The 22,218-nt window shown below is 40.5% G+C and overlaps 2 protein-coding genes across 21 annotated transcripts in view; one reads left to right on the top strand and one right to left on the bottom strand.

The window, feature by feature from the left end:
* The window catches only part of MYO1B (myosin IB), a 136,381-nt gene extending 130,309 nt beyond the window's left edge, over nucleotides 1-6,072 (bottom strand). For 9 of the 17 annotated variants that reach the window (XM_086898501.1, XM_086898500.1, XM_086898477.1 and 6 more), the window contains exons 1-2: nucleotides 5,732-5,875; nucleotides 3,276-3,444 (exon numbers count right to left, since the gene is read on the bottom strand). The gene's annotated coding sequence lies outside the window, so the exon portion shown is untranslated. Of the gene's footprint in view, nucleotides 1-3,275; nucleotides 3,445-5,731 lie in introns of all 17 variants that reach the window. The other 8 variants (XM_086898478.1, XM_086898473.1, XM_086898479.1 and 5 more) reach the window with 3 other exon arrangements.
* The window catches only part of STAT4 (signal transducer and activator of transcription 4), a 41,751-nt gene continuing 25,369 nt past the window's right edge, over nucleotides 5,837-22,218 (top strand). For 2 of the 4 annotated variants that reach the window (XM_086898515.1, XM_086898514.1), the window contains exons 1-3: nucleotides 5,837-5,964; nucleotides 8,305-8,433; nucleotides 9,983-10,127. In XM_086898515.1, the coding sequence (XP_086754641.1) occupies nucleotides 8,306-8,433; nucleotides 9,983-10,127 (273 nt within the window). In that variant the 5' untranslated portion in view covers nucleotides 5,837-5,964; nucleotide 8,305. Of the gene's footprint in view, nucleotides 5,965-7,193; nucleotides 7,329-8,304; nucleotides 8,434-9,982; nucleotides 10,128-22,218 lie in introns of those variants that run through there. The other 2 variants (XM_023930733.2, XM_023930732.2) reach the window with 1 other exon arrangement.

Here is a 22,218-nt window from a genome sequence, read left to right as displayed (position 1 = left end):
CAAGGACAGATGCAGAAATACTTGAGCAGTTCCTTCCTGTGACCCATCTACCCAACACAGCCACATGCACAGAACAGCAGCAAGGCAGGATTTGGTTGTCTACCACAAGGCAGTATAGCAACACAAACCTCAGCCTCATTTTTAATTCAAGACAAGATCCCAAATGCACTTAAAACTAAACTGGGCAGTATTTAGGAGCTGAGTTGAGGAACGCATCCTCAGAATTTCTGTGCAGTCTTTTACATATCCAGAATTTGTGGGTGTCCAAGTGATGCCACTCAAGTTGTGCTGCCTGTCCCCAGCTTTGTTCAGAGCCTGCTGCCCACTTCAGCCCCAACCCCGTTCTGATTTGCAACTCCCCAGTTTGGGAGTCTCAGCATGCTCTAACCCAGTGCACATCTCAAACACATGACACTCTCCAGTCTCAGGGAGGATTTCTTGCTGCAAACGTCACCCTTCCCTCCAAATTCATGCACTGCATTGCAAATAAATCATTAAGTCAGTATATAAAGCACTCAGCAGGACTCAAAGGCCTGCTGTAATTTCCTAGGCTGACTGAGGGAACCCAGACATATTCTCTTTTCCTCTCCCTGCAGACTCCTGCAGCCCTGAAACTGGAGTCTGCTTCAGAGTCCTACAAAGGGAGGATGTGCTTCTCTACAGCTGAAGCTATGCCACTTCACCCAGACCAGGAATGAAAGTGTCATTATGCCCAAAGACAAAGACCCTCAGCTTTTCCTAGGATGATAACTGGGCTTTGATTCCTTCTGCTTGTATCAGACTTCATAACTTCTTCCAGTTAAGGACAAAATCCTTGGATTCTGACGCTGGACTGCCTGAGTGGCCAGACTGCAGTGAATAAGCAAATGGTCTCCCTGAATCTCAAACCTGTTTCTCCAGGGAAAATAGAACACCCATCCCACTCTGTGGGAGCATTGTGACCAGAGCAGTTTCAGGGACAGTGCAATACATCAACTTGATAACCCCACACTGACAAAAGAATTGAGAATTGACTCATGTCCTTTTGTGGCCACAAGCTGCTTTATGTACTGGCATTTTACCTCATGTTAGCCAGCCCTAGAAATCACTTTTCTTTCTCCTTGTGAAGACAAGAGAATGATATGAGTATTGTTTGCATCAATAGAACAACTTCCAACATTACATTTCTACACAGAGTCTCAGTAATTTTTGTCATCCTAATTGTCTCCCAGTGAAAACAAACCCATTTTTATTTCTGGTATGAAATAATTTTACTTTAAAATTGCTTCACCTGAAAATGTTGAAACATCCTATAAAAAGACACTAGGAAATTCAGAAATTTTCAATATCAGTAAAGAACGGCTACACACATCCATAATGCTCCTCCTTCCCTGCTGCCATGGGAATTGCACTGAACAGAGAATATGCCAGCTTGCAGCTAAATTTCCTACCACAAGGGTCCTTATCTACAGCATGCTGAGAGGCTGAGATCCAGAAAAAAAGCAGGTTTACAGAAATGAAATAAAATAAAATCTCATCTGACCTGCGTTTTTTTTATAGGAGGCTGGAAAAGAATAGAAGAATCCAATCAAATTGCACGTCTTGTGCAACCCAGAAGGAAGACAATGAGTCCATAACAGGTGTGGGATTGCCAGCCTGCTTGTGATATCCAAGAATACAATTACCATCAACTGTACAACTGCTTCAGATTTGTGGGTGTCTTATTGCTCAGCCAAGCAAAAAGCTGACATTACTTCTGAAGGTGTGTGCTTTGTTATACAAAGAATACCAGAATAAGGAGTTTCAGAGAATAACATAAATCAAGAAGTCCTCTTGGTGCCATCAGAGTTAAAACCTGTAACTTCAGTATATAGTATTTCAGGTGTTATCAAGCAGAGATGATCAGATTTCAGTTTAATTGCTCCCTTTGTGAAAATACTTTATTAAATTAATTAACCAAGTTATCTTCTCTGTCCACAATACATTACCAATTCTAAAATTATTGAACTTTGCATTTGGAAGTTACTGTTTGGCATCAAATTGGTTTTTGCAATTAGCATACGCTAGCAGGCTTAATAAAATTCAAGGACTCCTCTAAGAGACCCCAAAATGAAAATATCCCTAAGTATGCTCAGAAATTACCATTATGCATGGTCATCTTGACCCTGGGCAAGGAAGGCAGTAAGAACTCCAGCAACCATTGACAGCACAAATCCCAAGTGAGCTAACTATGAAATAATTCTCTTTTCTCTTGTCCAGCCAACACTGACCTATTTTCTAACCAAGTTGCACCTGCAAAGGTCTTCATTTTGTCCTCCAAGTTCTACCTCACAGCTACAGATATAAAAACCCACAACATTCACCAACTAACACTGATTGTGTATTCCTTTCTCACACTCTACTTTGGAAACCACTCATCTTAAAGTCTTCAAGATCTGCACAAACAAAAAGTGATCATTACCAATTGTTAGGGAAGCTGTTGTATAAGAGAAAAGCTTCCTGAGCTCCCACAGACTATACTGAGTGAAAAAGCCTGTTAAAATAACACTACTGCATTCCTAACAATTTACATAATCACAACCAAAAAAGGAAACCTGACTCTAGAGTAATTCAGGAAAAGTAAACCTCAAATTTGCATTATTTCATTCAGGAAGTGGACAGGTTAAATCAATCACGCATTTCAAGAGCTGAAAACTGCTGAAAAAATGATGACTGGGGCAGACATACAAGGCAAAGTTTATTTACAGTGGTGCTCTACATAGCAATTTTTCATTTATACTACATGGTAATTAATACAAGGCCCCCAGAATTTCTCTCCTTCTCCTGCCTCTTCTAAACTGCTCTCTTTACCCTCACTTCTTTCCATGCTTCCTTCATTTCTCTGCATGTGTCCTTTCCATAAACAATGACAGATTGGCACTCTGGTGGAACTGAGTCCTTTCATGTAATTTCTCCCTACCTTAATTTTGTCAGTGTAGAAGTTTGCATGGTGACTGTAGGACCCCATGGTCCCACAAAAAAGTGGCATTGGCCTTAACTTCTATAAGATGCACAGGCTTCCTTCTCCTTAAGGAAAAAAATCTCACCAGAACTATACAAATCTTTTCTTTAGAGAATAAAAACCTCCAAGTTTTCCCAGGATACACACTGAAGCACCCAGTGCAAAACTGCAAATAAGACATCAAGAGGTAAAGTGATGAAAAAGGCACACATCAAAACAACCCAGTTGTTGTTCAAAGATAATAGACAATAAAAGATGAAAATTCCTACTGTCCCAGCTCAACAGAACCTCTCACCTTGACTTTGCTGTGAACTGGTGTAGAAGATCTTTTCCCCCATAGTAAGGATGGGATCCCCATGGACTCTCCATTAGGGCCTGGGCAGCAAAAATGACAGAAGTCATCTATCTACAGGTCACTCATTCTGTCTTGCTCATGCACTGCCAAGTGGTCACTCTACCTGCACCTACAAAAAAAAGTAAAGCCAGAGACTGCAGTATCAAAAGGACAAACCACCTGAAAGCAGAGACCTGAATGCAAGTCAGCAGAAGAAAACTTTATTTTATATAATTCCTTATTTCTCATTATTCTCCATGTGGCAAGTTAATTTTTTTATTATTGATATCACGCTGAATTTGGGCAAGATATGTATCTTTATATGGATTTATATATCTGCATACATTTCACTCATTACTGGAAGGGGGAAAGCAGTAAGTATTTCAGCAGTTAAGAACCACCAAACAGCCAAAAACCTCTGTTTCTAGGCATAATGACCATTCTTTTGGCAACATACAAACACAGAAATAAGAGTTCTCTCCAACATTCATAAATAGATTATTATCACATGTAACTTTAGGTCAACATTGCTCTTCTTTTTTTCTTCAAACAGAGGACAGTAAGGGATGTGACCTGCACACAAAACTACTGATTTATGCTGTACGGCCTAGAAGGAACCACACTGTCAGCAAGAAAACTTCTCACAATTACAATGTTTGCTCGCCTCACTGAGACCAGAAGTCCATGTTCTGAATGCACAAAAAAACCCTATGAACAGTTCAGTTACAAGACATAACACATGTAGAGCATGTGCAAGCTGAATATCTCCTTTATGTAAAAGACAGATGACACATACTCTAATTAAAGGTTAGTCAAGGAGTATAATGACTAGAGGCCAAACATGAGAGATGGTAATCTTGATTACAGGTTGGTCAGAGAGATCAAAGTAATAAATTGGCTCAGTGTTCCTAGAAAAAATTTTGTGAACTTTTGATGAGAAGATTACTATGTCCTGAATTCCTTCTCCATCGCTTGAGACCTTTTATTCCCTTAAACAGCCCACACAATGCAGACACTTGCTTCTTGCTCTCCTGCTCTGACCAGTGCTGAAACAACGATGAAGTGGAATGAAGCGTTACACAGTGAAGATTAACTTTGACCCATCAAACCCAGTGGTGGTTTTAACCTTTCCTGGCCTGTCCTATCTTGCTGAACTCCACTGAACGTGAGCCACAACTCCTGGCTCCTAAACTTCTTTCAGCCCAGGCACTGTCTCCTTCGCAGCCTCCTCCTGTGCTAGACCGGCAGTACCCACCACTTGCCTTGAGCCATCTCTTTCTCAGTCCTACCCACACTGATCTCTAGAGCTTCCCTGAACTGACCCAGACCATCTCTTTCCAGTCCTGCTCCACTTTCCCTCACATCTCCAATCACCATCACATCCTTTGCAGTGTGCTAACACATAACTGATCTCCAAATCTCAGACAAAGAATGACCTCTGATTACCCTGGATTTTGAGATCACCTAGCTGAACTTCTGGCTTACGGCCTCCTGAAGCAAGCCTGAACAGATACTTCCATCAGATAATAGGAAGCATTGTGTTGTCTTAATATCAACCACTCCACCAATATAGATTTTTTTCTAGGTTTAGCAGAGAAACAGCAAGCAAAAGGGGGATTGAAAACCTGTTACTATCTTGTTTTGTTGCAATGGTATGAACTACCTGTCTTCTCATCATTACAGACAGCTGTTGCTTAAGGATGCTTAGAAAATGAGTGCTTAATGTAATAGAGAAAGAAATAGTTACCGATAGTTATTTAAAAGAAATACAGTGCAATAGTTCCCCCTACTGACAGCACAAAATCGCATTGCTAATCAATGTTATTTCCTGGGTGGTCCTGAAATTACTAATTCACTATCCTGATACGATCCACATAAGCTAACCAGGCTCTTATGCTTGCTGAAACCTAAAGGACAGAGGGTAGGTCTGAGCACACACTTAAGCTGAGCCAGGGGAAGTTCAGGTTGAACAAAAGGGAAAAAAAGGAAAAGGTGGGAGAAAAAAAGAAAAGAAAAGTGTGGAAATGGTGGCTAAGCATTCAAATGGACTGCCCAGGGAAGTGGTGGAGCCACCATTCCTGGAGGTGTCGAAAAAACAAATTGACTGTGGGTCTTATGTTGATATGGTGATGTTTAGTCAAATGTTAGACTCGATGTTCTTGGAGGGGCTGTCCACCCTCTATGATTCTAAGGCACAAGACGCTTTGTTCGCTGCCCAACTCCTCCTAGAAGTGCCCTTTGCCCTGATCATTTCCACTGGCCTTCACTGAGCAGAGCTCGGGCAGCGAGGACTCCGCTGCCTCCGCGGCTTTTGGGGGAACGGCGGAACCCTGAGCCCTCAGGGATGCCATCCATCCCCCAGCGCGGCGGGGCCCAGGCCTCTGCCCCCACAGCACGAATGGGAAAGATTTCTGTACTTCTCAGCGTCCTGAAGTCGATCAGCTCCCCCCGCGCTCTGAGCCTCACGCAGGTCGCTGTGGTGACGGCTGCTGCTGTGACAGTGGCAGGGCCGGGCCGGCAGGGCCGGGCCCCGCGGGGCTGACGCACAGGAAGGCGCTGCCGTGGGCCGGGGGCGGGCACGGCCGCTTAAACCCGCGGGGCGAGGGCAGCCGGCGGCAGCAGCGGCGGAGCTCGGCCGGGCCCGGCACAGGCGAGTGGGGCGGCGGGACGGGACGGGCCGGGATGGGCCAGGACGGGCCGGGCCGGGCCGGGCCGGGCCGGGGCGCGCACCGACCCCCGGCACAGGCGGGGCCGGTGGGAACGGGCTCCAGGCAGAGCCGGCAGCCGGGAGAGCAGCTGGGCAGCCGAAAAGCGGGGCTGGCTGCGCTGCCCCGAGTGAGGCCGGACACAGCTCCATTCCAGCGCAGCACCCGCTCCTTTGCCAGCCGCCTGACAATAAATAACAGGGTGGTTTGGGGTGGAAAGGACCCTAAAGATCATGTAATTGCACTAGAGACCAGGCTGCTCAGAGCCCCGTCCAACGTGGCCTCGAGCACCTCCTGAGATGGGGAGCCCACATCTCTGGGCAACCTGTTCCCACCCTCACAGTAAAGAAATTTCATGTCTAATCGCAACCTACTCTCTTTCAATTTGAGCCCGTTCCCCCTGTCCTCTCACTCCGTGCTCTTGTACACAGTGTTGCCGCATCTTTCCTGAAAACTTTATTTCAGTTTCCTTCAGGGGGCATTCAGAATGAGCTCCAAGTGCCCGACCTTCTCAGCTGTCCCTGCAAAACTTTTTGTGCAAGGGGAGCATGGGTTGTACCGAGCATGTCACAGAGATCTCGGGGACAAACCCTACCCGTGTGCTTTGAAAGTTTCTGCATGTGAGCATCCCTGCAATTTACACGGCAGGCTGGACAAAATCCTTCTTTTCTGGGGTTTTCTTGTTGTTGTTTTTGTTTTCTTGTGGGTTTGCTTTTTGGTTTTTGGGGTTTTTGGTGGTTTTTTTGTTTGTTTGTTTGTTTGGGTTTTTTTGTTTGGTTTGGTTTTTGTTTAGATAAAAATATTAACTTTTCTTGCTAAAATCTTGTTATGATGTCATGATCACCAGAATTCACTAGTATTTACAATAAACACTCCCACTGAAATTGAACAGACTTAAAAATCGGGGCGGGGGGGTTTCCTGAGTGTGAGTTCAGAAAAAAGTTACAGCCAGACTCAGTGATCCTGCAGATCCCTTCCAAAACTTAACAATTCTCTGATTTTATCCTATAAATTATTTATGCATTACTGTTTGATTCCTTGTATGTATCACCAGAAATAAGGTTTGAGATTCCTTGTAACTGTCAATACAGCAACACAGACAGTGAAACACTCCTGTGCCTAACTCCTCATCAGCAATTTCAAGAAACAAAGTAAATATTCTTTTTCCTCTCAGAATGGAAGTAATAAAGAGGAGAGAAATGTCACTATGCATATTTCCACTGATGTTATATACGGTGTCCTTGATACCACACACAGAATCATCCTATCAGCCTCTGTTGAGAAACTAAAACCTGTCACTTTTGCATGAGTAAGTGCTCAGGACTCTATTAAACCTTGAGATACTACATTTTATATTTTTCTTCTGACTTTAAAAAAATGCAAAATGAAAGACTACAGTATTAAAAATATGATGTCTTTATTTGAAACTGTTGACATTCTGAAACTACGATTCAGAACTGGAAATAGAAAAGCTGCATATAAAAAGGTCAACTTTCTACAAAAATGTCCATTTTGATGAAATCTTGTCTTTTTCTTCAGGAAAAGTTTCTATCAAAAATGTTCCAACAGATCCATAATTTGTTGGCCCACTTCATCTTTAAGCCCCTGAGCATATTTTGTGTCTTCTGTTAAGATGAAATGGAAGAACACCTCTAGTATGGGATCAGGGTGCTGGCAAAGCCCAGTGATCCCAGCCCTAGGTCTGAGATCCCAGGGCACATCAAATATAATTCTATGGCAATTTAAATTATACAAGATGTACTAGATTTAGGCTGCAAAGCAGTACTCTCCAAAGAGAAAATGTGGGGCTTTAGGAACAAGCACAGTAACACACAACCATGATGACTTTAGGAAAAATTTGGGTGGTATGAGTTCACTCATAGAAGAAGAGAACAAAATCATTGCTATCCACTCCTCTTCAATAATAATAGATCTACCTGGGTTTGAAGAGTACAATCCTAAACTTCTCTTGATGAGAGATGGTGTCTAAATTTTGCCAATTTATAAGCATCATAAAGTATCTCAAAAAATTTATATAAAGGAGGGGAATTGACAGACGTGCCCATTAAAGTGTAAGAGCCAAAACTTCTTTAATGGCCTTGCTCACTTTTCTCCCTCATCCCTTTAACTGACTAAATTTATTCAAGTACCACCCATTTTGAAAGACAGAATAAAGTGTCGAAGTATATAAGAGCTACAGTGAAAATAACGGATTTATCCAGTTTGGATTAGTAATTCATATTCATTTTTCAATTGCAAACATGTTTAATTCCTTTCTTTTATAGTATGTCCCAGTGGAGTCAAGTTCAACAACTGGAAATAAAGTTTCTGGAGCAGGTAGAGCAGTTCTACGATGATAACTTCCCCATGGAAATCCGACATCTTCTAGCACAATGGATAGAAAGCCAGGACTGGTAGGATTTCATTCATTCTGTCTCCTATTATTTCAATCACCAACAATTGTTTTGTTTGCTGGCAGGCTTTAGGGTGCTCTTTTACAAACTGTGCAGGTATCTACACTCCAGTAATACTATTTCACTAGTTATGGATTTAGTCATTTAAACTTAGGTAATACTAGGAGGTGAAGATTCACATTTGAACTTACTGCTAAACAAAATCCAATAAAAATGGATTAAAAAAAATAATGCAAGTTAATTTTCAATGGAAATGTTATACATTTACCTCTTGCAGCATAAAATTATTCACTTGTCCAAAATTGCACTTAAAGCTGGATAATTCTGGGGAACAAGCCAGTTGTTTACAGGAACTGTTCTCTAGGGGGTCAATTTATGCACAAATTTGAGAGTTCACTTGAGAGTTATCTGAAGGAAATTCCAAACTAAATGAAAAAAAAAAAAAAAAACACCAAAAAAACCAACAAAAAATTAGTCATACCAGAAAGAGACATCTCAGTTTTTCATGCCAAATCCACAGGACTATTGTGAAGGGGGGGAAAAAGTAATATATAAGTATATATATTAATAATTACTTATAATAGTATAAATAATATAATCTTTTTTTACGGTTTATAAATCCTTATTTATGAGGCTGTGACAACACAGCTAACATTAAAATCTCCTTTCTGCCAGATGTGGAGTTAGCAGGTGTATCTCAAACCTGCTATTTGTGAGGCAAGGAGAGAGACTGTCCCAAGGACAAGGATGCCACTCTGTCCAAACTTTTTTCTCCTCAATTTTGCTCACTAATGCTACTGCCCTGCACATACCAAGCTGTACCATGAACAGCAGAACCAGTAAAGCCTGGCTTTGTTGGTGTTTGCATCCTGTGTCCCCTATATACCCTTCACCAGCAGCCTCAGAGTCTTCTGTATCCCCAAATAGTTTGGCTGGGGGAAGGCTCATCTGGTGCCTGGTGTGAAGAGATGTATCTGCTGCCTGGCCATCTGGCTGTTGCCTCCTGGAGCAGGTTATTGCTGCCGTTTTCCTCAGTGGAGGCGCTAATTTGGATTCCTTTCTTCTACCAACCTGCCAGATTGCCATGAGATTTGTAAGAACATTCTATCTTTTGGACTTCAAGCCTGTTGCCAACTTTGTCTGAAACTGGGCAGCAATTTCAGAAATTATATCTGTGTGACTGAGTGAGAGGGACAGTTTGCATAAGCCCCATTTCATCTGACAAGTGAGGTGGAAGTATTTAAATATTCACTGGACCACAGACTAGAAAACCCTGGTTGTCTCCTCTGGCTGACTCTACTCTCTGTGCTAACACCTCACCCTCTTATTATAGGTGCATATCTATAGGAATATAAAAAAAAAACAAACTCAAATCACAAAATCATAAAAATAATTATTCACTACCTCTAACTATATGCAAGTCACCATATACTTAAAGTCTTTTTTTTGCTGCCTAGATTTCTGAATAGATTATAATTTTCTGTACTGCTAGACTGACACATCACTCAACATTTTAAATATGCATGGTTGTTGTTCATTGATTCTTTAGGGAGGCTGCAGCCAACAATGAAGCAATGGCAATGATCCTTTTACAGAATTTAGTAATACAAGTGGATGAACAGCTGGACCGAGTTTCACAGGAGAAGAATCTGCTCTTGATCCACAACCTGAAAAGAGTCAGGAAGCTCCTGCAGGTGGGTCATTTCTTCAAATGATAAATTGCACTGCACACTCTTTCTGGTGTCTGGAGGCAAGCTCTGTCAAATGCAGTTTGTTCCAATGCCCAGCTCAGAGCTGCCTCGAGTGCCATAGACTCCGAGTAGCTATGGGAAGACTGAGCCTTCAGCAAGATAATTCAAAATAACAATTCCAATGTCTTTCTGTGGAGCAATAATTCCTGTTTCAGTGCATGCAGCTTGGATACAAATGCTGTGACTTCTTAGCTCTTAGCTTGGTGCATATCTGTGTTTCACTGAGCTCTTACAAATAACACTGTACAGTGCTTATAGATGCTCATGTTTATTACAAATGTAATTACCACCTTTCAGACACCTCCAGATATTTAACTATGGAATAAAAAACATGCTTGGGGCTTAAGGCAGCACCATGAAAAAGGAACCCCTGTAAATCATTAGCATGCTTGCTGTTTTATGCTTTTCTGGGATTATTTGTTATGAATAACTTAAAGGATTTACCATTAGGCTTCTGCAAAATGGTATTTATTTTGATTGTCTGACTGTTTCTCTAATAATTGTTTATCTAAGGCAAGGATTCTCAAAGTTCCACTTCATTAGTCACCTACTTCCTGACATCTATCTGTCTTCTGCATAAAGCAGATATGCCACTGAGTTTAATGAAAGTTTGGGGGTTTTTCTTTTCTTTGATGGTGTTTTCCATAAGTACCTAAATGATAATTATATTGCTTGCCAAACATTTTCTTTATTTGAGACATATGTACATACACTCACACTGGCCTGGAAAATCTTAGCATGACTTCATCAATTACTTTGTTCTCTTTACAGCTCTGTCTTTCTTCTTTTTATCCCTAGTGGTGATCTCTTAAAAATATGACACTATTTCCATTGCTACTGCTTTTTCATCCTATGTTATGCAAGCAGCCTCCTGTAATTTAAAAATAAAATAACTTTTTGTTTCTTTTCTGGTTTTTGGAGCAGCACTTTTCATAATTTCAGTACTCATTAAACACCAAATTTACTCAACTGCAGAAATCTTGTTCTTTCTGTAATGATCTTGGCACATTTTACCACAAAGCTATATCACCTTAGTAAAGGATTCTTCCATGGGGCAGATGTGTGGAAAGATCATTTCAGGCCAAGCAGTTGCACTGGTATGTTCCACTGGTGGCTTAAATGACAATACATTTCTGACTGTATCATCACAATGTGCACAGGCAGAAGGACTAGAACATATTTAAATACAAGTTCTGCAAAATTAAAGCCTCTCATTGTTCCTTCAGCTCTTTGCACCGTTTATTTTATTCTAAATTTTTTACCAACACTTGAATCATCAGCTCTGTGTGCTCTGCCAAACTGGGCACACCAAGCCAAGCAATCAGGCATTGAGTGAACTCATTTGAGTTCATGTAATAATCTGTGAAAATGGCCTGAATGAAAACCTGAATTTCTTTTAAATCCTGTCACATTTGTAAATTATATCATGATGTGCTTCAGGAGGAGCACAAAGCAAAGGAGGCTTATTCTAGAAAGGCAAGAGGAGGGGAGTTTTAAGTGATATGTGATTAAATGGTTTCTCAGGTGCTAGGGTCTAAGTCACAGTTCCAGAACAAGCCAAAATGTTCAGTCATCCCATCATTACAGCTGAACAGTGTTATGAACTCCTTGAGAGGACATGTGTGATACTGGAATTTTACTGCTTATAAACCAGGGTCTGAATCTTGAGCATTGCAGTAGAATGTTTCTAGGTGAGAAAAAAAAAGAAAACCAGCAGCTCTGCCCATCATTATCAATGTTGACCTTTCTTCATTGCATCAGGACAACACATAACCTATGCTATCCATTTGCTTTCAAAATACACATATAAACCACCAAAAACTGGATGGCACTTTCTCTGGTGGAGCTTTTCCTGATCTTGAACACTATCACCCACAGTCTACTTTCTGATTTCCAAAATAATTGGAATAGGCTGGAGTAGGACCAGGTTCTTGCAATGTTTGATAACCTATTATTGGATAAGAAAAATAATTTATACTGTCCTAATAATTCCATGACACCAGAATTTTTGACTTTTGTATAAAACACTGTGTTACAACTTTTAAGGTATGGAACATAGAGGATAAATGCATTTTCAGCCAAAGTATGGGCTGCATGTCCTGTAGAGATGCACAGGCAGTCTCCTGCTGCAGCTGTTAAAATTATTTCTTCACTGATTAGGTAAGTACATCAGTAAAGAACTGCTGTAGTAGCTGAAATCAGCTGACAGCCTATCCTTGTTATCAGCTGTCAAGTGTTATTAATGGACTTAACATGACACATAGCATGGACAGTATGTTCTGTAATATTATTAACTTTGAGGATGCAAATTATCTAATTATGGGTCTAATCTTTTGCATTGCTGCTTGCATTTTATTGCTGAATATATGAGAAGATTGGAAAGGGGCATTTGGCTTTCCACCCACAGCTGGAAGCCCTTGCAGATACCTAACTCTTGCAGTTTGAGCTAGTTTGTGACAGGTTCATGAGACAGCACCAGAAATATGTGACAGATGTACAGAGTAGAATGCCATGGTCCTTTCTGTCCCAACACACCACCTAGGGAAAGGGAGGCTGGAATGGTATGCTCTAAAACTAATGAGATCTTTCACTGACTGGTGAAAGAAAGACTGGATTCCTAAACAGAGGAGGAAACTGCTTTTGTAAACACCTTTTCCTATCTGGTGACTCTGTGAACAGCATTGGTTTGACTTTCTCTGAAAGTTAGTTACCATGAGCCCACTTTTCTCTGCTTCGCTCTCTAGTGCAAGCACTTCTTTGAAATTTCACAGTTCCCTCCTCTTCCTTCCCCTCTGAACCACACACAGATGCACAGATCCGTGTGCATCGTGCACACACACAGAGCTGTCCAACCTCAATACATGATGTGAGCACAACATTTGAATTGTGCTGCCCTATTGAGTAATACGTGACAAAATAGATAGTGCTGGAAACCAACACGTATCGCTATGTACACGGCATAGTATGTTGAGCTGTGGTAAAGGTTCCTAAATGCTATGGCAATAGCAATAATAAAGAAAAATTCAGTTAGAGAACACACAAAAGCTATTCAACAGCAACCTGCAGTTCTTGACAAAACACAGATTGAGAGACTAATGTTCAATCAGAAACACAACTGGATGGTTAGTGAAAGGCAGCCTTGGAAGAGGAAGCAATGCACACTTCATAAGTGGCCTGTGCAGCTGTTTTCTAGATTGACAAGGATCACTTAGGATCAAGGTTCCTGGTGCTGTTACTGAGTCAGGAGAGCATTATTTCTAGGAGTCTACAGCACCACAGCCAAGCACACCTCGCCTAAAAGATCTCCCTGAGATTTTTGTTATAAAATTGAGAAAATCTTCTATTCTCACTGTTTACTGAAACATCTTTACATAAATATGTTTACTTGTTCTGTGAAAGTAAGAATGGAAATAGTGAAAGGAGAAAATTTGCCTGCCTCAGTTGCAAATAGTTTATTTATTAGTTTGCCAGTACAGTTTTGGGCAATCTTGGTGGTTGTGAACGGCAAAGGGTAGAAGTCCAAGCAGGAAGGTGGGTCTGCCTGGCACCCCTGCTTTTGGAACACAGGGACCATCCCTATTCTCTCACTATTAGAGAAATAACTATGGAATGTGGCATTCCTGCTTAGACTGCTTACATTTCCAAAATTATCTGCAGGCTAAAAGAGACACTGACCAGGAAATATGTAATTTGAAAAACTTATAAGCACTTGAAAATAGTGTTAAGAAACTTAGCTAAGCATCTGTGGTCACTGCTAGGTCTCTGTAATTTGCTTCTCTATTTCTTGCTTTCATTGAAACATCTCTTCTTCTTGACATTAATCTGGTATAAATGCACATGCTGTATTAAAATCAGGGTTAGCATTTTAGGTTAAAATCCTTCATATTTGTTTCCTACATCATTATTCTTCAGTCAGTAAATTGGATTCATTTTTATAGCAGAGCAGCCTTTTGTTGCTGTGCTTTTCGGTGGGAGACAGAACAGCACAGTCACTTTCTAAGGTTAAATTCTCTGTCAATCTTCTAGAGAGCTCCTGCTCCCCCCAGCAGCAGTTTTGGAAAGGGAAGAAGCATAAAATGTTCAGAGGCAGTGGGGGAAGGAGCAGGGAAACTATGCTTAGAGTTCTTTCTCCTTCTTAAAATCTAGATGGAGAAAAGCAAAGCAGATTAGTCACAAGGAGATGGTTTGTGCTGTTGTTATGACGACAAAATATAAAGGGCAAATGTTAAGCTTTGAAGAGCTGCCTAGCACTTCTAGGAGCCAAATTGCAGATGTAAGAGTCTGCATGACCTTGGCCCATGGACAATTACATCCTAGTTTTCAGAAGGAACATTTTTACGTGACAGCATACCTGTCCCTGATGTAAGCCCCTGTGCAATACACAAATGGATTTAGTGCACAGAGACTCTTATGGAAGGTAGGCACTGTCCACATTCCTGACTCACATGCCAAAATCCTGGGTTGGGGGAGAGCAGCCAGGCTGCAGTGCAGCCGGGGTCCAGGGCAGGGGAGGCTCAAAGGAGCCTGGGAATCAGAGATGGACACTGTGTCCCAGTGTCCCACCGTTGCATTTAGGAATGATGCTGGTGGGCAGCTGCCCGTTCAGCTCTGGGATATCCTTCCCCCCACACATTCCAGCTGGAAACTTGGAGCACCCCTCAGGTGCTTGCTAGACAAGAAGTAACTCTGTGGCATGCAGCCTGGGCCAAGTGTGGGTTCAGATGAGCTCTCAGGAGGAGCCACTGTCTGTGCTGTGCTCTGTGACAGGGCAGGACAACCCCATCAGGACAAAAGCAGACATTCCCAGAATCATCCTATTCATAACTGAAGCCCTTATTTATGCTCTAGTCTCAAGATAACTTCTGAAAGCAATCCCTTCTCATTAATGGCAACATTAATGACATTAATAACATGTCACTTCTCTGTTTATGGTATTCAGGGTGAAATCTGATTACATAAATCTTCCTTTATAAAAGTGAAATAACAGATTACAGGAATAAGAAAGACTGCTCTGCTCATTTACCATTGAAACCCAAGTTAATGAGTATACTTGTGTGCTCTGGGAAACAATTTGCTGTAAATTATGTATATTCATGAAATTAATTTAATTTTCACAGCAGATTCTCCAGTATTGGTGAACTTTACCAGCTCCCCAGCCCTGCTAGAGCCTAAAATGATGGGAGGGAGGGTAATGGAATTATGCCTGAATGAGCAGGTCTGTGGGCACACACACCATTAACACCTTGGGGTCTGTTTACAAAGGGAGAGGTCAGGCAGAAGCACACCAACCAGTTATATAAAAACAGGCTTTTGGAAGTTATAGTAAGGAGTTGGGAAATAGTTCTTTAGTTACGTTACTTTATCCTACACATCTCTTGCTGTTTTTATGGAAAGGCCTGGAATAGCTTCTGAAGGTATCTTGTGTCTTCTAAAACAACATATATTAAAGCTTTTTTTTTCCATGTAAAATTCACTGTTTCTATGTAGTACAAACAAATACATCTTTACATGATGCTGCTTAAAACAGTAACACAGCAGTTCATTCCTGATTCTGTGTCATGTTCCTGGTTATACTGCCCAGTTTGTTTCCATCTGCCATGAGCACTGAATATCCCTATGCTTCTCCAGATAGAACCAAATGAACATATAAAGGCTCCATACTTCAAGTGACTGTTTACAAAAGCCTCCATACCAGAAAGGAACATGCATGAGGAATTTTAAGATTATTTATTTTGGTACATCAAAGAAAGGGGACAAAATAGTATTGATCCGAAACAGGACATTCCAGTTGATGCTCGACAAACAATTCTAATAAGCCCGGTGCTGAGAAACAGTTGCAAAGAGTGGAAACAGCCATTGATGTTTAAGTTGCAGTTTCCTGTTAAAGCTTACAAAAGGGTGAGAATGGAACAAAATAGAGAAAGTTCCTAATAAACCACAGAAGATCCATTTCAAAATGTTATTTACAGATATTTAGCACTCGTGTAGCCTGCCAGATCAACAGCTCAACACGGTAACGTAGGACATGTGTTTTGAACCAGTGTGTCCTGCTGTCTAATACAATTCAGATTGTATTAGACTGCTCCCAGTGAGTTTTTCAGTACAACCATTAAAGCTGTTTACAGAAAATTTTGGCATGCAAATGGGAAACCCCACACAGAAGTCTGTTTGCTAAGGCAGCTAGGTGTCTGCTCCTAGCAACTGCAGCCTGGTGACTGCTTGTCAGCTAATAAAGGTTTTTTAAAATGGTTGGTACAAGAATGAAAAAGGTTACATGTTACAACTAAAATACTTTGGGGTTTCTAGTTTTTATTTAAAGAGTGCAACTCTAACATTTTATAAATGTTTCAGTTTGTTTTTGTAAAATGAAAAATAGTTAACTTGCAGACAGAAGTAAAAATACAAGCAAACTAAATAACCTCTTGTGGGCTTTGATCATTCTGAAGTATTAAGAACCCAGTTGCAGTTGAACATCTGCCTGAGAGATTAGTTAGTAATACTCAGGTCTTTGTGCCCAGAGGAGGAGGGGGATGTGGGGATCAGCCCTATCTAACCTCTGATGTTTTACCCTTTTCTAAGTAACATGGTATTGTTATTTACTTTCAAATAAATCTTGTTTAAGCAAGAAGTTATTTATTATCAAATAAATATCAAATAAGAAGCATCACTACATTATTCACCCCTCCCTGTCTGTACAGTTCTATTGTCTGATGATGATGTCTGCAGAAATGTATTTTCTGTAGTTTTATCACATCCTACCTGCTCTGAAATCTGCTGTTTCTGTAAATTACTCCTTGAGTGGTTTTAGTTATTGCTGGGAGGGACTCAGAAGTGGAATTTGAGGGGTAAAGAAAAAGACCTCTGCCCTCACAGCTCATTTGCTGTGATTTTACAGCTTTGCCTATTGCAATTTAGATGCACATGCCCTAAAAAAATTATGATCATCTGGAAGTTATGCATCATACGCTCTGAGAAAACTACAAGACTACATAGCTGTGTATTAGGACTTCCCACACATGATAGGAGTTTTCTAAAACAATGAGGTTGTCTTTAAGTTCTCTCACATATTTTGAGAGGGGAAAGGGGAAATCTAAAAATAAAAGTACAACAAGAGCAGTCTAAATAGATAGTGCCGCAGGTACTTCCTCCTAAAGACCTAGATAAAACAGAGACATATTTCTAGTAGAAGATTTTTTATTAAGAATACTGCCTGTTTAAGTACAAGCTTTCAAAAATCTCCCAAGCATTTAACCTTTATCAGGCTAACACAGAGACCGACTCCTTCTTTGTATTCTGCTGTTGTCTTCATTAGACTTTGTGCCTGGATGCATAAACAAAAGTAGAAAACAAATCAAGGCGAAGTGTTATTTGTCATATTTGAAGGTGAAAACGGGAAATATGTATGTACAGCTATGCCTTCCCACCCACACATTCGAGATGCACAACTAAACCAAATCTTTCGTTCTTTCCAAAAAATAAAATGACAGACAAAAGGGGTTTTACTCTCTGTTTTTGAGTTTATGAATGATGAAATATTTGCTTATCCAGAAAGATGCTGAGTATCAGACTTAGTAAAATAATCATATCACAAGGGAGCAATAGGGAAGGAAATATATTTTTGTTTGACTTTGTCTTGCTGTATCCTATCTCTCCTCCCTTCCATCAGCTTCTTTAAATATTCATTCAGTATGAACAAACATTTCAATGGTCATACTAAATAACCCATCCACACCTCCAAGCAAAGCTCCTATTGTATACAATTAAAAGTCTCAATAAGGGCTTTTTCAGGCAGAAATGAGAAGAAATACAGCTGATGGTTTTGAGAGTTAAAAAAAAATAAAGAAAAATAAAATAGAAAAGAGAAAAAAAGAGTAAGCATGACCAAATTCTGAAGCAAATTTCAGAACTGGAAAGCACCAAAACCTACTCCAGTCTTTTTTTAAGGTCACCTTGAAAACACACAGATAATCAGGCAAACCCCTGATGAGTTTCTAAAGGTTTCATAGCACATCCTTCTACATTACAAGCTGAGACCAGCTAACACCTAATCCCCTGCTTTAACCACTGAAAACAGAGCCAGTTGCTCATGCAGTGCACATCCAGTATTCACAGACAGGAGTGTACAGAGTACAGAACCTTTGATACAGGAGGAGCAGCCAGTGTTAGTGTGGCTGGCAGGGTTCCACTTTGTGATGGAGCTGCCCATAGGAAAATCAGCTAAAATTTTGAAACTTTAAAAATGGGAAGAAGAATAAGAGAATCACTCTGGTCTAGATTTCTTCATTTCTGTCACAGTAAGCAGTAAATTTCAGATACTAAACCGACAGTTGTTTGGTGTTCTTTTTGAAAGCACATATATTTTAAAATGTCATAATATGTATTTTAAAGTTTCTCCATGACCTTGAAGCTTAGAGAATCAAGCCTTGCATTTCCCCAGACACTGTTTCATGTACCTTTAACATACTCCATAGAGTTCAAGCTGTTTTAAAATTTGGCTAAAGGGCATAAACTCTGCATGCTATAACATACAAACTGTTTTTGCAGAAATGCCTCTTTGTTTTTCTCCACGATCTAGTAAGATATTGTCACAACAGATGTCCCTGCATTAGAAAGAGTGCATGGCGGGTGGCAGTAGGAAGCTTTTCTCCAAGGAAATGTCATCAGCATTCACAGAAAGTTGTCACCTGTTCAGAATGAAAGTTCAAGTTCCCCCTGTTTGCTTATATTTAGCATCATGCTGGTAGTTCTTGAGAATTATCCAGTCCAAATAAGATCATTTGTTGTAACTCATGGCATGGAAAGACCTCACTGGAACAGAAGATAGAAGAAAACTTCTAAGAAAACAAAATTACAGTAATATTACCAGATATTTTTATTTGAAAGAAGAAAAGCAAAATCCTCAGTTCCTCTGTGTTGGTATTTGTCGAAAGACAAATATAAATTTTCTCCTTACATGTTTAAACTTATTCATTCAATTTTGCATATCTAAAGAATCCACACTTTTCTTCCTCTTCTGGCTGCTAGTGTCCAAGTTAGGATTCCCCCATCTCAAGACATTTTTGGTTTAAATTCCTTAATTTTCCAACTTATACTATTCTTTTGCTGATAAGAGATAATTTTCAATTATTCATTAAGGAATCAAGGTCATGTTGGGCAATTTCTGCCCTCAGCCAAGGACAAAATGGAAGTACAGAGCAACAAGAGCTGGTAGTAGGTGATTAATAAGGGAATACCGAGCAGTACATTCCAAAGTGTAATTACAGCTGAGAAATATAAAACACAGGCAGAAAAATTTTAGTGTTATTATTTTTCCAGAGTCAGAAACATGGTTATTGTGACTTTTAATAACTATTGTTATTCAATAAGTTGCAATTCTTGAGATATTTAGTGTTACAATTAATTTATCATTTTATTAGTGGTGAGTTGCAATCCATCTGCTCCCTTACTGCAAAAGGGGCTGCTCCAGGGGCACAGGTTACAATTCTCTGTTGACCTTCCTGGCATCTACTCAAACTGAATCAAGTTGAAGAAGCACCAGCCTGGGTGTCACCAGGGACCCAGCATGGGAATCACTAGGGACCCAGCTTGTTTCTACAGCTTTATGAGTTAGAGAAGAAAGAAAAGTGGAGGGGGGAAAGTGAATTTCCACTCCATCTCTTGATTCAGGTGGTTTTCTCTTAATGAAACAAAGAAAAGGAGAGAAAGAAAGAGTTTTTGAAAGTTTTGCATATGAATCGTGTCTAGAAACACTAGGAAAGTCCCCAATAACTGGCATCCTTTGTGGGGAATTTTAACACGTCCCACTGTCAGAATTTTTTTTAAGAGCCTCTTCTGTATAAATGCATTTTTCCAGCTCCAAGAGAGGATATTTACTTCTTCTCGACTTGATTAAATAGCTTTTGTGTGACCCCTTTAAACCCTTGCAGTGCTGGAATTCTGTTGGGCAGAGGTAAGTCAGCACTAAGGTAAGCCTCAAAGGTACCAATGTATGGCATGGCCACTTACTGGCCATCTAGGGGGAAGGTGAAACCCTGTTATACTACCAAAAAGAAGTAACAGCCACAAGCAGAAATTAACAGAGGAATTAATCTGCCCATCAGTGGACTTACACCAGTGGCAGATTTCTCCCCAGCTTTTATCCCAAGCCTTATTAGTAACAGGACTTTTTCCCCTTCACATGTGCTTGTCCTTAACAATAAACTGATCCTTTGCTGAGCAGTTTCAGTCTACCAAGGAGCAGAAAACCCAGTCATTAAAAAAAGCATGAGTCATTTCCATCCCAGTTAGCAACCTGGATTGGCTCCCTAAGGAGTCAGGCACTGGGCTGGAGCATAGCCTGGAGCACAACCACTCTCTGCAGCAGTTAATTTGCCCTGGCTGTTGCTGTTGGACCTCAGTTCCACATGACACCCCACTCAATCCTTTGCAGGAAGATCACAGCCATTTCCCACATTTCTGTATTCCCTTCCCAAAGCTACATCCGGACACTAGGGAGAGAGAGATTTGGAACATGCCCAATAAAGGGGACTGTGAATTTATTACTGGACCTGAAGTGCAGTGGTGTTGAAGGAAACGTGCAGCAACATGGTAGTTACTGTCCTTACAGCCATGGAGCTGTCAAGGAGAAATATGTAGTGACAGATCTTTGGCACTGTTATTTGACATGGAAATGAGCAGTGTATCCTTAATCAAGTCTCCTCTCACTGCCCAGGAAAGAGCAGGCAGGGAGGGGAGTGCTTGGTGTTTCAGCTGAGGCATAGCGTGTCCTGGGGTAGTATTACTCACCACTTCTTGTTTACAGAGAAGCTCCTAAAAACCAGTCAGGTTCATAACTCTGCTTCCTCAGGGTAATTGATACAGATGGTTGCTGGAGCGAAGTACCATCCTGAATTGCTTTAAGGAAAAGGAGGCAGTGGTTGCTACTCTGGGTGTGCACTGCTTGCACTGTAGGACATGTACTTTTCCTGTCCTGAAAAGACTTCAGAAACAAAGTTTCATTTCATTGCTAACAGTGCCAGGCGAGTCAAAGCTTCCTTGGAAGGGAACATTTGGTACCTTGGTTATTTAGTTTTAAGAGCCCTATATCTTCCACCTTAGTCCATACCTGGAACCACAGTACACATGTTATTTAATACCAAGCAGCTCAAAGTTGCTACAATCAAAACTACCATTTTTAATATGGTATTTCTTTACTTTGCAATTGAAGTCAAAACATATTTCAGATTCCACATTTCATGCAAGAGCTCACAGGAAATGTTTAGTGAAAAGCACTAGAAAGGTATATTTAATGCCATGGTACTTGTTGCCTACAGTAGCAATGTGTTCACGTTTCTGTCAGATGCATTCACACCCTTGTATCAAACATAACAATTGGTATGAGATATCAAAGGAAGATATGGCATCAATTAAAGTATGCATAAACTTATTGTGCCACGTTCAGAGACAGCTAGAATAAAAGAGGTTCTGAGTGGCAGGGAGATATGATGAAAATAAAGAGTAATGATAAGGAGGAGAAAATAGAGTAAGTCCAGAAATGGAAACTGCACAGGAAAAGAAATTAAATGGATTAACTCTGATGAATGGACCATCACTATGAGCACTGAATGAAGGGTATCTGAATGAATGATACTGAATGAAAGGCACGTAGGATACTGGGAAACACTGAATGAATACATCACAGTAAAGGAAGCTGCTTGAGAGTCCTTGATCATTCCAATTTTATAAATACAGCATAAACCAATATTAGTTCAAATTGTGCCCAGTCCTCAGTCACACATCAGTGATTCAGCACTTTATTTGGTGTGGTGTAAAAATATAGATTTGTTTGTTTGTTTGTTTGTTTGTTTGTTTGTTTTTTGTTCTTTGGCTTGAGACAAAAGTTACTAATTCCTTCATCTCAGACATGGTTTTTTTGAAAGAGAATTGTTCATAGACATTAAAATTTAAGTCTTCTGCTTTATGCTGAGGAAGCTTTCCTGCTTGCATCATTACTGTATTGATATGCTTACAAACTTTTTCGTTGGCAGAAGTGCTA

The sequence above is a fragment of the Cyanistes caeruleus genome, chromosome 7 (assembly GCF_971803275.1).
Source record: "Cyanistes caeruleus chromosome 7, bCyaCae1.hap1.1, whole genome shotgun sequence".
Lineage (NCBI taxonomy): Eukaryota > Metazoa > Chordata > Aves > Passeriformes > Paridae > Cyanistes > Cyanistes caeruleus.
Note: the sequence above shows the minus strand (reverse complement) of the source record. Positions and strands in the feature narration are given on the sequence as shown.